Source organism: Necator americanus, chromosome I (genome assembly GCF_031761385.1).
Source record: "Necator americanus strain Aroian chromosome I, whole genome shotgun sequence".
In the NCBI taxonomy this organism is placed as follows: domain Eukaryota; kingdom Metazoa; phylum Nematoda; class Chromadorea; order Rhabditida; family Ancylostomatidae; genus Necator; species Necator americanus.
In genome coordinates, this window is record NC_087371.1 from 4,685,185 (window position 1) to 4,697,980 (window position 12,796).

At 40.8% G+C, this 12,796-nt stretch overlaps 4 protein-coding genes across 5 annotated transcripts; all 4 read right to left on the bottom strand.

The window, feature by feature from the left end:
• Positions 1 to 1,114: 1,114 nt before the first annotated feature.
• RB195_004490 (uncharacterized protein) lies at positions 1,115 to 1,713 on the bottom strand (the record flags this gene model as incomplete). Its single annotated transcript, XM_013450021.2, has 3 exons — positions 1,115 to 1,393; positions 1,625 to 1,654; positions 1,711 to 1,713. 3 exons carry the CDS (start codon positions 1,711 to 1,713, stop codon positions 1,115 to 1,117), a joined length of 312 nt encoding a protein of 103 aa, XP_013305475.1.
• A 2,710-nt stretch (positions 1,714 to 4,423) lies between these two features.
• Positions 4,424 to 9,438, bottom strand: RB195_004491 (uncharacterized protein; the record flags this gene model as incomplete). 2 transcript variants are annotated; one of them, XM_064182354.1, is made up of 16 exons in its annotated part: positions 4,424 to 4,687; positions 5,271 to 5,350; positions 5,420 to 5,473; positions 5,573 to 5,626; positions 5,726 to 5,779; positions 5,878 to 5,913; positions 6,049 to 6,102; positions 6,509 to 6,562; positions 6,663 to 6,716; positions 7,125 to 7,178; positions 7,587 to 7,640; positions 7,766 to 7,855; positions 7,973 to 8,020; positions 8,103 to 8,171; positions 9,263 to 9,323; positions 9,376 to 9,438. In XM_064182354.1, the coding sequence occupies 16 exons, from the start codon at positions 9,436 to 9,438 to the stop codon at positions 4,424 to 4,426; spliced, it is 1,143 nt and encodes a 380-aa protein (XP_064033622.1). The 2 variants fall into 2 exon arrangements, with proteins under 2 accessions (XP_064033622.1, XP_064033621.1); XM_064182355.1 differs by lacking the exon at positions 6,509 to 6,562.
• Positions 9,439 to 10,608: 1,170 nt separating this feature from the next.
• On the bottom strand, positions 10,609 to 10,875 carry RB195_004492 (uncharacterized protein; the record flags this gene model as incomplete). The annotated part of the gene is made up of 1 exon (XM_064182356.1): positions 10,609 to 10,875. One exon carries the CDS (start codon positions 10,873 to 10,875, stop codon positions 10,609 to 10,611), a length of 267 nt encoding a protein of 88 aa, XP_064033623.1.
• A 270-nt stretch (positions 10,876 to 11,145) lies between these two features.
• RB195_004493 (uncharacterized protein) lies at positions 11,146 to 11,692 on the bottom strand (the record flags this gene model as incomplete). The annotated part of the gene is made up of 2 exons (XM_064182357.1): positions 11,146 to 11,612; positions 11,674 to 11,692. 2 exons carry the CDS (start codon positions 11,690 to 11,692, stop codon positions 11,146 to 11,148), a joined length of 486 nt encoding a protein of 161 aa, XP_064033624.1.
• Positions 11,693 to 12,796: the final 1,104 nt, after the last annotated feature.

Here is a 12,796-nt window from a genome sequence, read left to right on the forward strand (position 1 = left end):
GAAGAGCACGGGTACATAAATCACGCTCCTATATTCCGTTCAAAATCCCAAACAAAGCGTCGATTTAAGCTTACGTTCCATTCATGCTAACTATAACTGTCTGTTCGTCGGGTGAAGTAGTGATTTTTGCATCACAATTGAAAGTAGGTTATGTAAGGAGGGTTATTCGTCTCAACAAACTCGGCAATTTTTCGCAGATGTTACAAGAAAGACAAGAACTGAATGTAAAATGGCAGCACAGCTGCATTCAAGATCAGCTTCTTATTGTGTCACAACGAATGTCTGTCGATAACGCGAAAACTTGCGCCATATCTCGAATGGTTCTTCCGATCCGAATGTGACACTCGAACCATTCGCCCTCGTGATCGACCAGTCAGCGGTCCATGCTAGGCGTCTCCGATCTAAGGTGAGCACTCAGTGTAGTCGCTAAATTGGTGATTGAAAGTAGGCGTGGAGTTTATCACTTTAGTTGTGGAGAGGTTGGTCGTTTAAATTGTAGATTGAATCGCCCTTTCGATATATCATATATATATATATATATATATATATATATATATATATATATATATATATATATATATATATACTATAAAAAATAATAAAATAGATGTTTAAAGTATATTATAAATAAGGAAAAAAAGAGATATATAGATAATTAAAGATATAATGTGTATATAGTTATCAAATATGTTTATATTAAATGACGTAAAACATATTGTAATAATAAGAAAAAAGTATTAGGAGGGAAAAAAAAGAAGAACCGGGGAAAGGAAAAGGAGAGAGGAAGAGCGGCGTGTTATATATATATATATATATATATGTATATATATCAAACTCGATACTGTGTCACAACTGACGACAACGAATTCATTCGGTAGTACATCGGCTGTGGTGTCGCCTAGTTTTCTGTCAGCCGATCAGATTTTTATTTCCGACGCCAAACTTTAACTTTCTCGACCGATTTATGTCGCACTCAATTCCCACCAAAGGACTAACTAGCCACACAAAGTAGAATTACAAACGTTAAGGAAAAAAGACAGGATCTAGTCAGTGATGCCTTCATTCCAACCGTATCATCAATATTACAGTTGCCTGGACATAAATTAATCGTATCCTATTGTTTTATCGCTTCCACATGCTGTTTCATGTCTTCTTTGCGAGCTTCTTCGACTTGTGTTTCTGTCCTCACATATTTCCCATCCACAATTTTATTATCCACAGTAGTGTGAATGTTATGTACTTGAGGATTTTGTATAGGGCTTTGGGGGATGTCTTCCATAGTTGGTTTAGTTTGAGTGTTTGGTTTATCAGTCGTATTAGAGATTGTAGTCACTCTAGTATAGGAGTCTTTCGTGGCAATAGTTACCTTCCTTTTGCCTTTTGAATCTTTTTCCTAAAAGAGGATTTTTTAAGATTTTGAGATTTCGAGAGTTCGAAGGGCACCATTCAGTAGTGAGATGCTAAGTCCATGCTGGTGGAGGAGCAGCTCATCTGGCCAGCTATCTCTATGCTGAAGTCCAGCAGACTACTGAGCTGTGCTCCTACGCCAATATTGCATGCTTGCATCAACTCCTTATGATGTCCTCATGAGCCGCCTACGAATATGTGTTGTAGTCGATCATACCTTCTCCTTGTTTGCATCGCTATCGTTCCCCTATAAAATATTTCATAGACTTCAATAACTACAAAACTATTAGGTTGTGAACTAACCATATCCTGGAACTACCGCTTCGTGTGATCAGTTAGAAATGAGTGTACCACCCTTTGAAGTTGCTTTCTGGACAAACAAACATCTCTGTTTTTGGCTGCTTTGAATGTTTTCAACGATGCGAGCCTCCACACACGTTTTGCCCATACCTGGTTGAGCACGTGCTCAGAAAGCGTAAATATAGGGTGCCCCAAACTTTTCGCAAGATCTAAATTGAATGAAAAATAGTTTTTTTTTCAATTGTATTTTTCAGGTTGAAACATAGAGTCGATGGAATAGGGTTATGTATGGAATAGCATCCACAACGTGTCACTGTTTGGTGTGGATTTTAGGCTAGAAGCGTTACTGGACCATATTTTAAAAAAAAATTAAGCTGGTCAAGCAGCCATTGTTATCCTATGTGCTTTATGTTTTAATTTTAGAAAAATTATTGGTGCTCGATATCGGACCGTGATGACCAAGTTCTTAATCCTTAAATTAGATGAAATTGATGTGAAGGAAATGTGGTTTCAACAAACTGGAGAGGCATGCCATACCAGCCAGTAAATCAGTCCAATTACTTCATGAGAAATTTCCTGGTCGTGTACTCTCTCGTTTCGGAGATCAACGAAGGAGTCCGTATGTGCCAACAAACCCGTGGAAGTCATTTGTTGGATGTGCTATTTCATACATAACCCTATCCTATGTACTCTATCATGTTACATAATAACGCGCTTAGCCCGTGTGTGTATATGTGTGTGTTCGTCTGTGTGTCACGAAAATACTTCATAATGATACAAAACTCTGCACCGCTGGGGTGCCGAACCATTGCTATGCACCTGATAGGCAAGCGCTATACCTTATCACCATTGTCCAAAGTACTTTAGGTTTGTATTTTGGCTTCGAAAAGGTAAGTTAGCTTCTCTCATATGTTAGTGAGAGCAAATAAACATTTTTGTGAATATGTACTCCCAAAATTGCTGTACAATAACGGGCTTATTCTGCCACGTGTTTGCATCTGTGTATGCGTGTGTCTCAGTCAAGAAATTCTTCACAGGGAAACAAATAGTATGGCTTCGGTTTGGTGCGCTGGAACCTCAACGCGGTAAAGTTGGGTAAGACGTGTACTAAGACGTCGAATTAGTGTTCGAATTCGTCGAATTCGGAGCCAGATAGATGTAAAATGGGGTGGGGCGGGTCCTGCTGGCTTGAAATGGTGCGCCGGTGCCAGAAAGCTAGAGGGGGGAGGGACGGGTTCCATTGCGTCGGAGTCCGCGGGAGCTCCAACGCAGTAGAATGGGTTTCCATGGTTCCTTCGTATTTCCCAGCATATCTCCCCAACGTTGTTGTCATCCTTTTTCAAAAGGAGGTAACACACGTGCAAACGACTGCTTAAATGCAATACGTAGTAACCAGCAGTCTACGCGATCTGACGTAAAACGTTATTTTTATCACTACAGTAGTGATATTCACGTCATTCCATGATAGCACATCATTCTTGCTAATAGCTGAGAACGGAGCAGACTCATACTTCGAATAATGTTTCAAATTGTGGAAGTTTGAGGAAAACATAGACGTGAAATCAAGCTGGATTGCTCTCCAAATATAGAACTGGGAGTTTAAGGGAAAACCATAAAATCATTCATCTATATTTAAGTATTCGGGTAAAAAAGTGGATAAAGCTTTGATAAAAAAGCAATTTTAATTTCCCAAAAAATGCCGCTACTGTATTTCTTATTGGTCGGTGAAAACGAGCGGAGCGAACACCAAAATAAGCCTGAAGTCCGGCTTTAGCCGGACATTCAGGCTGGTGTTTCAATTTAAAAAAAAAAACAATAAAAAAACTGTGTTTTCTATATAAATCAAATCTTGCGTAAATTTCGGTGCACTCTATACAAAAGAAGAGAGCGTTTAAGATCTGCAAAAAGGAAATTAATTAATTGGAGAGTAGAACGTTCAAGAGACTTTTCTTAACAATAGAAGCGTGTTTCAACCATCTTCATTGAGCTGCACCTATCAGTGGTGCGGCATCTCCCTTCACATGAGCATGTCTGGTCTCCAATGAATGCTTCCTTCATTCTAATCTTCTTCATATCCTACTGATTAGTGCACTGTAGATGTTGAATGAAATTCGGCAGAGTGCAACCTTTTCTTTAAAAAAAATCGAATGGTAGCTAATGGAGAGCCGGTAACAGTAGCAGCACCCCCAGAGTCCGACAAATGGAGCCAAATCTGATATGATTTCGCAGAGTGTCTACCACAGACTTCAGCCCTACCCTCTTTGACGTCAACACAGCTCAGAACACTTAGGTTTCTCCATATGCCACTACACACTATGCGGGTCTTATTATCATTATCCTTTTCAATGGCTACTTCAGACTGCATAATTTTGCGAAAAGATTATCCGTGATGTTCTCGTCAAGAATGCAGTTAACTGATCGGTGCTGTAAAATCTCACTGAGATTCTCGCAAACGACTGGTAGTCCTATTTTTTCCCAATTGGTAATTCTCTTAGAGTTCTGTTAGGTTTTGATACATTTAGCTAGACATTAACGATAACAGAAACATCATAGAACTACAAATTCGTTGTAATCTTTATTCAGTAGTCATAAAATTCCATTCGCAATCTGAAAGCGAAATCAGCTCAATGCTTCATAAAGAAGATGACAAGTAAAGGAGACGGGCAGGTGGTTCAGTTGTGTTAGTTATTCTTCAGAAGAGAACCTCCACTTCCATTTATTGTTTGCTCGGTTCTACTACCTCTCTGGTTTCCTTTGACATCGTTTCATTTTTCTGTTGGCTTAACACATAGTTGTTGTCGACTTTAGACAGACTGTCTGCGGGTTCATCAATTTTGTGCACTTGTGGATTTTCAATTGGTGCCAGAAGTCGTGCATCTGACAGCGCTGGGACATTTTTCAGTCGTTCTGGGTCAGAAGTAGTGGTCGATTGTTTGACTTTCCTTGTATAAGACTCCTTTTTGACCGTAACAGTGTTCGTCTGCAAAAAAAGAATTAGTAATAAGAATATTTCCAACATTTTAAACGTTGCGAGGATTAGCCGAAAGGTCAACACGCATTTCAAAACCTTAACGATTACGAAAAGCAGTAGAAGACATTGATGCATTCTAAGTAGATTGTGACTTTATCCTTCAAACCTTTAGAAGTCGCATAATTAAAATCACTGAGACACTTAGGTTCCGGCATTACTTCGTGGTCGTTGGCGATGACAAGCAACATCGGTGATGGAAGTTTTGTTTCTGATGTTAGTTTCTGATGAGAAAGCGTAAATCGTCGTGATCGCTGCGATTTACGTGCACGCAATCAACACGTCTGAGTATGAAATGGCCAATCTTGATCGTTATCGCCAACCACAGGAGTACGCGACTAGTCGAAAAGACTGTTCTGGACAATTTTATTGTGAATTTTAATAAGTGCCCTATTCTTCTCTTAGCCTTGCTACTGCTGAAGCAATTTGAAAAAAAAAACGTTGAAAAAAATTGAAACAATTTCTGAAAATTTTGTTCACCACGTGTGGCAAGTTTTTAAACTTTGTGTTTACTATGTAATATGATATAACGCACCTTGCCAGAGTTGTTTCCAGTTTTTATAGTTTCCACTCGTGTACCGGAAGTTGTCAAATTTCCAGAGCGAACATTTGAATCTGAAACAACAACAGCTGTATGTGAAGTCACTTGATTTATAATAAGTGGGACCGTTGCCATGACGGTACCTTTGTTTGTCGACTTCTGACCTTGTTGCTGTCCACCCACAGGTTTCATCCATTCTGCAATAGGTTTTTATTTTGTTTGATTTTTATCATTTCATTCAAATTACAAAACCCAAAAATCATTGTTCTCTGTGAAACTGAGCGCCATGGCAGTACCTCTGTTTGTCGACTTTTGATCTTGCTGCTGTTCACCTACACGTTTCATCCATTCTGCAATAGGTTTTTATTTCCTTTGAATTTTATCATTTCATTCAAATTACAAAACACAAAAATCATTCTTCTCTGTGGAACTGAGCGCAATGGCAGTACCTCTGTTTGTCGAACTCTGATCTTGCTGCTGTTCACCTACACGTTTCATCCACTCTGCAATAGGTTTTTAATTCCTTTGAATTTTATCATTTCATTAAATTACAAAACACAAAAATCATTCTTCTCTGTGGAACTGAGCGCCATGGCAGTACCTCTGTTTATCGAACTCTGACCTTGCTGTTGTGCACCTGTAACTTTAACAAATCCTGCAACGGGTTTTTATTTCTTTTAAATTGTACCTATTAATAACGTTGAAATCATTTCATTCACACAACAAAGCACAAAAATCATTCTACTGCGTGAAACTATTGCTACGATAGTACCTTTGTTTGTCGACTTCTGATCTTGCTGCTGTTCACCTACACGTTTCATCCATTCTGCAACAGGTTTTTATTTCCTTTGATTTTTATCATTTCATTCAAATTACAAAACACAAAAATCATTCTCCTCTGTGAAACTGAGCGCCATGACAGTACCTCTGTTTATCGAGCTCTGATCTTGCTGCTGTTCACCTGCACGTTTTATCCATTCTGCAATAGGTTTTTATTTCCTTTGAATTTTATCATTTCATTCAAATTACAAAACACAGAAATCATTCTACTCCAGTGGAACTGAGCGCCATGACAGTACCTCTGTTTATCGAGCTCTGATCTTGCTGCTGTTCACCTGCACGTTTTATCCATTCTGCAATAGGTTTTTATTTCCTTTGAATTTTATCATTTCATTCAAATTACAAAACACAAAAATCATTCTCCTCTGTGAAACTGAGCGCCATGACAGTACCTCTGTTTATCGAGCTCTGATCTTGCTGCTGTTCACCTGCACGTTTTATCCATTCTGCAATAGGTTTTTATTTCCTTTGAATTTTATCATTTCATTCAAATTACAAAACACAGAAATCATTCTACTCCAGTGGAACTGAGCGCCATGACAGTACCTCTGTTTATCGAACTCTGATCTTGCTGCTGTTCACCTGCACGTTTTATCCATTCTGCAATAGGTTTTTATTTCCTTTGAATTTTATCATTTCATTCAAATTACAAAACACAGAAATCATTCTACTCCAGTGGAACTGAGCGCCATGACAGTACCTCTGTTTATCGAGCTCTGATCTTGCTGCTGTTCACCTGCACGTTTTATCCATTCTGCAATAGGTTTTTATTTCCTTTGAATTTTATCATTTCATTCAAATTACAAAACACAGAAATCATTCTACTCCAGTGGAACTGAGCGCCATGACAGTACCTCTGTTTATCGAGCTCTGATCTTGCTGCTGTTCACCTGCACGTTTTATCCATTCTGCAATAGGTTTTTATTTCCTTTGAATTTTATCATTTCATTCAAATTACAAAACACAGAAATCATTCTACTCCAGTGGAACTGAGCGCCATGACAGTACCTCTGTTTATCGAACTCTGATCTTGCTGCTGTTCACCTGCACGTTTTATCCATTCTGCAATAGGTTTTTATTTCCTTTGAATTTTATCATTTCATTCAAATTACAAAACACAGAAATCATTCTACTCCAGTGGAACTGAGCGCCATGACAGTACCTCTGTTTATCGAGCTCTGATCTTGCTGCTGTTCACCTGCACGTTTTATCCATTCTGCAATAGGTTTTTATTTCCTTTGAATTTTATCATTTCATTCAAATTACAAAACACAGAAATCATTCTACTCCAGTGGAACTGAGCGCCATGACAGTACCTCTGTTTATCGAGCTCTGATCTTGCTGCTGTTCACCTGCACGTTTTATCCATTCTGCAATAGGTTTTTATTTCCTTTGAATTTTATCATTTCATTCAAATTACAAAACACAGAAATCATTCTACTCCAGTGGAACTGAGCGCCATGACAGTACCTCTGTTTATCGAACTCTGATCTTGCTGTTGTGCACCTGTAACTTTAACCCACCCTGCAACAGGTTTTTATTTCTTCTACGTTGTCCAAATTAGTACCAGTGGAATCATTTCATGCACGTATAAATCACAAAAATCTGTGGTCTGTGGAAAGTCTGTGAAAATGGCGCTATGACAGTACCTGTGTTTGCTGTGGACTGCCGCTGTCTACCTGCACCTTGCAGCATTTCCCCTATACCTTGCAGCAGTTCACCGATAAATCCGCCCAATCCTGCAATAGCTTCGGTTTTTCTTTTAACTTGTACATATTGCTATCACTAAAATCGTTTAATTCCTCTTAGGCACAAAAATCATTCTACTCTATGTAACTGGTGCCATGACAGTGTACCTCCTTTCGTCGACCCTTGCTGCTGTTCACCTGTACCTTTACGAGATTCTGCAATAAGTTTATTTTTTTAGGTGGTACGTATTAGTATTGCTGGAACCATTTCATTTACGCTACAAAGCTCAAAACTCACTCTTTGGAGCTGCCATGACACTACCTCTTTTTTCCGACTTCGATCCTTTACTTATACTATCCATCCAATCTGCAACAGGTTTTTATTTTCTTTAATTTGTGCGTATTAATATCGGTGGATATCTTTAATACATTATAAAGCACAAAAGCAAACACAAAGTATTGTTCGTTTGAAGGCCAATTCGCACTTGAAATTGTAACGCTGACGTGGTGACATCGGGTGCAACAAAAATCATCTCTATAGCTTATCTTCAGATTGGAGAAGGCTTTATCCGAGCATCATAATGGAAGCCAGAGAAGTGTCAGCGCACATGATAGCTCTGCGGACAAGAACGCGAAAGTATCTTTACATCGGATTACCAGGTTCCCGCCTTTCAGACGCTTGGCTGGGCGGAGAGCGAACACGCGCGAAATCGGTTCGTTTTATTCGCTGTACGAACTCTCAAATCAAACCGGGAAGATTCTAAAAATCCTCTTTGTGTCGTTTCACTTTTGCCACTCCACCTTGCCTCTTCGCTTTGTGGAGCGTGGAGCTAAAATTATGAAAGCGGTTGAAAAAACAAGTTGCGTCGAATAATTTTCATCCACGTGCATGAGTGATGCATGGGGTGCAGTCATTGTTAGTCGATTTTAAACGGTAATCAACCGCACAGATGAGTGCACTCTGTGAATGCATATGGAGAACCATTCAAGATAACTGCAGTGATAGGAGTCGGTTTTGCTTAATATCTTTTGTATTTGCGTCCCTCAAAATCATTTTCACCTCGAACTGGGCGGAACTCGGCAGTATAGCCGTCAAAACGACCTAGGGCAGTTGCGTAAATGGCTGCGCTAGAAATACCGCCGTAAAGGTAGCGTGTCTCACCTCGATCATAGCTGTTAACTCTTAGGTTACATTAGCACTACGAGTCCAGTTGTATACGCAAATGCACTGCGCTTCAGACCGTTTTGACCGTACTACATCAAGGGATGTAAAGAAGGACCAAGGAATCAATAGTGCAGACTTTTATGCTCATCGCACAGCTATGTGAAGTTGGCTGATAACGCTAGATTCTGAAAGTCATAGTGTCTTTAACTGCCACAAACAGGACCTCAAATGAAACAGAAATTAGGAACAGGCACGGGTGGAGTGTGTACGTTTGTTGCAAAATTTTTACCTACCTGCTTGTATAGATTCGGTATTCACACCATACTGTGTTCCGTCATCGACAGTATCAGTGCCCTCAAGAAATCCGTTTCTTAGATAGGGCTACCTTTGTGGATACATTACTTACCGTCTCGTTACAGTAGTAGTACACAGCAAATCCAGAAGCAACGGCAACTGTGCAAGTGAGCATGGCGAGTAGCCACTGTGGTCGAGACTCAGTCAGTAATAAATGAGAAACCTCGGAGACTCTCAGCTGTTTTGTAGCTATTTTCAATGGATTATCTTTAAAAACAACAAGTATTCTGGAAGCATTCTCACACACAAACTCCCTAAATGTTGGTCTAAAGAGTCGTGACCTTAGTGAACACGTGACTGGTGCAGTGAACATGTATCAATTGAGAGCAATGAGTTGGTAATTAATGAAGTAAACATTATTCACCATACAAGTCTTCTCAAATAATAAAAATAGAAGAGGACTGGGTGTCTGTGGTGCGTGACTCTGCGTAACGCCACGGACGACACCTCACGTCCGTACACTTGAAGCTGCTATGTAGATGTTAAACTGCAGTGATTGCAATCTCTGAACTTGTTTTGTTTGCTTATTTCCAATAGTTATTTCTGTTTTATTTGCTGTTTTTTCATACAAAGTTCACAAGAAGCAGTGTTTTCAACAGTTTATTTTTGAAAGACACAGTTATAGCATTTTGGATGATCGGTACTGAAACTGAAACTAAAACTGTGATTTCATTTGGTCTTCTTCTTTGTTTTCTCACTGTGTTGATTTCCTTCTCCAAGCTGGAAAATTTGGTTTTCTTCAAAAATAATCATGACCAGTGATCAATCGATAGAGTTTCACTCACCACTTCTGTAAGGTAGAAATAGTATACCGATCCGGTTAATGTGGCTACTGCCGTGAATATCAAAGCAATAGTTGATTTGCTGTTAGGTGGTGGTCGAATATACATTTTCTTTCAAGTGAACCACACTAGCTGACATCTCTGCTTGATAAGCTGCTCCCGTACTGCGGTTTCATTTTTGATAGACACCGATTGTGAGAGAAGGGGAAGGAGGGAGGGGCACTCAACCGGGACTCTAAGACCTGGACATCAATCTTAGAGGATCTATGACAAAGAGAAGAAAGGAAAACAGAGCTTTCAACAGTAAGAGCGCGGTTGAGTGCCCTCAACCCCTCCGACTACATTTTTCCCCCAACGAGCCAACCTGGCATTTCATCCCTTGGTGCGGATATTACTGTTTGGGAAGATGAAAGCATCGACATGATATTAGGTTGAGTCGAAAGTTCTCGGACAAATTGACAATATTTTTATTTACTTTGCAATTTTCAAACGATAACTGTGAATCATTTGAAGTATACCCCATTGGCATCGATGATCTTCTGCCAACGTCTGGGCAGATCATAGATGCCTTTGCTCCAGAACGCTGGGGACTGTTCCTTGAAGAACTGCTCGAGTGCCTTTTTGATGTCGTCGCGAGTTTGGAAGTCTTGACCATCCAGATGACGTTGGAGATAGGAGAAAAGGTGGTAATCCGAGGAAGCCGGATCTGGGGAATACGGTGGGTGTGGTGAAATGGTGCAGAAGAATTTCTTCATTTCAGCTTTGGTCATTTTTCCAGTGTGAGTGACTGAGTGTTTTTGTGCTGGAAATAGACTTTGCGCTGCTGTGGGCGTGCATTTTCGAGATTTGTCTTCAAATTCCTCAGTTGCTCAACATAGACGTCTGCGGTCACTGTACATCCCTCGGCGAGCAGCTCCCAGTATTCGACGCCGTGTACGCTCCACCAGATGCAGAGCATAACCTTTCTGGCGTATACGTTGAGTTAAGGGACGTCTTCTGCATCCGTACTTTTGTCAACCCACTGGGCACGCCGGTGAATGTTAGAAGGAAATCCACTTCTCATCCGCAGTGACTAGGTGCTCAAGCCACGTGTGGGTGCGCTTGGGCGGGAGGAGAGAAAGTGCGGTATCAGCGCGGCAGTCCATGTCATACAGAGCATGTGGTACCCATCGATCTAGTTTTCGCCCTTTGCCGATTGACTTCAATCCGCGAACAACTGTGGTTTGACTCACCCCAAGAGCGACTGTCAGTTCGCGAGTGGTTTGATACGGGTAGACTTCCTCCTGTCTCCGCAGCAAGTCAAAATCCAACTCCATCGGGCGTCCCGAACGGTCTTCATCTTCGATGGAATAGTCGCCAGACGCGAACTTCGAGTGAGACTTGTAGACTGGACTTTTAGCGGGGGCGTGCTCCTTGTACACTTCCTTCAGACGTGTACCGATATCCGCGGTTTCTTGGCCACATAGATGGAGAAAGATTATGACATTGCGAGGTGGAGTGACGACGGCTTGAAATTGTGCGGCAAGGATGGCAGGCAAGGAACTAGCTCAGTGTAATTGTTAACCTACACTTTGAAGAGAATTTCATACTCTATCAAAAAGTAGCTAACACGTCCATTTTTGTCAGCTCTTTGCTGAGTGATGATTTCTAGAAGTCATCACTACCACATTGTCCAAGAACTTTCGACTCAACCTCATATAATTGACCTGCGCAAGATTTTGTATATTCCGCATCAATATTTTTTGTTCATTCTCATTTGAAAACAATAATAGATGTGCCTTGAAACAGAAACAAGTAGGAACAGACCTGATTGAAATTTCGCCTAAGTTTTATACGGCAAGGTTCGCCCTTCATGGCACATTATGTGGTGAGTTGACAGGTCGTTCTGCTGCTGCCGAAGGTGAAAAATCCTCAAACGAGATCCTTTTTCCAAACCTAGGACACTACAGTGAATTGGCTGTGACGAAGAGTGCCAAAGCACTGTGCAAGCTATGAAGATTGCCTTTTATGGTACTCAATACGAAGTCACCTCTGGTTAGTTTCATTTCTTTATAAATAAATTTTATAAATTAGTAACACACAATTTTGTTGTGTAGACTGTAATTTTGTAATTTTGTTTTGTAGAAACAACGATTACCAGGGTTTGGGTGGTCAGTTTCAAGGCAGCATACCACGAATCTGAGGTGATGCGGATTTCAGATGGAGTATCCGAATACGGGGTCGTAGATTATGGAGACGGGGATAGTCCCGTTCATCTCTCCCTGCATCACTGCAAACAGCCACCTCCAGAATGCTGTTTTGTACAACGCCGCCTCCGCCCTGCGATTCGTCGAAAATCAGTTCGGACTGCCCCGATACAGCATTCAGGGGCCGGCTGCTTGCGGTGATTCAAGAAGAAATGAGCGGAACCACCACAGTCTCCATAATCTACGACCCCGTATACGGATACGGACTCCACCTGGAATCCGTACCACCTCAGCTTCGTGGTATGCTGCCTCTAACGCAGAACGGATGAGTGCGGGGGGAGTGAGTGGGTGTCTCGGCGAACTGGTGTCGGGACATCAAGCAGAAGCGCTCACTAACTTGGCTATCCTTGAACAACTAAGTACCACTAGGAGAGAATAAGGACCAGTTATAGGGACAGACTTGAAAAAAAGCATATCAAGGCGGAATTGCAGCTAGCTAGTGTTA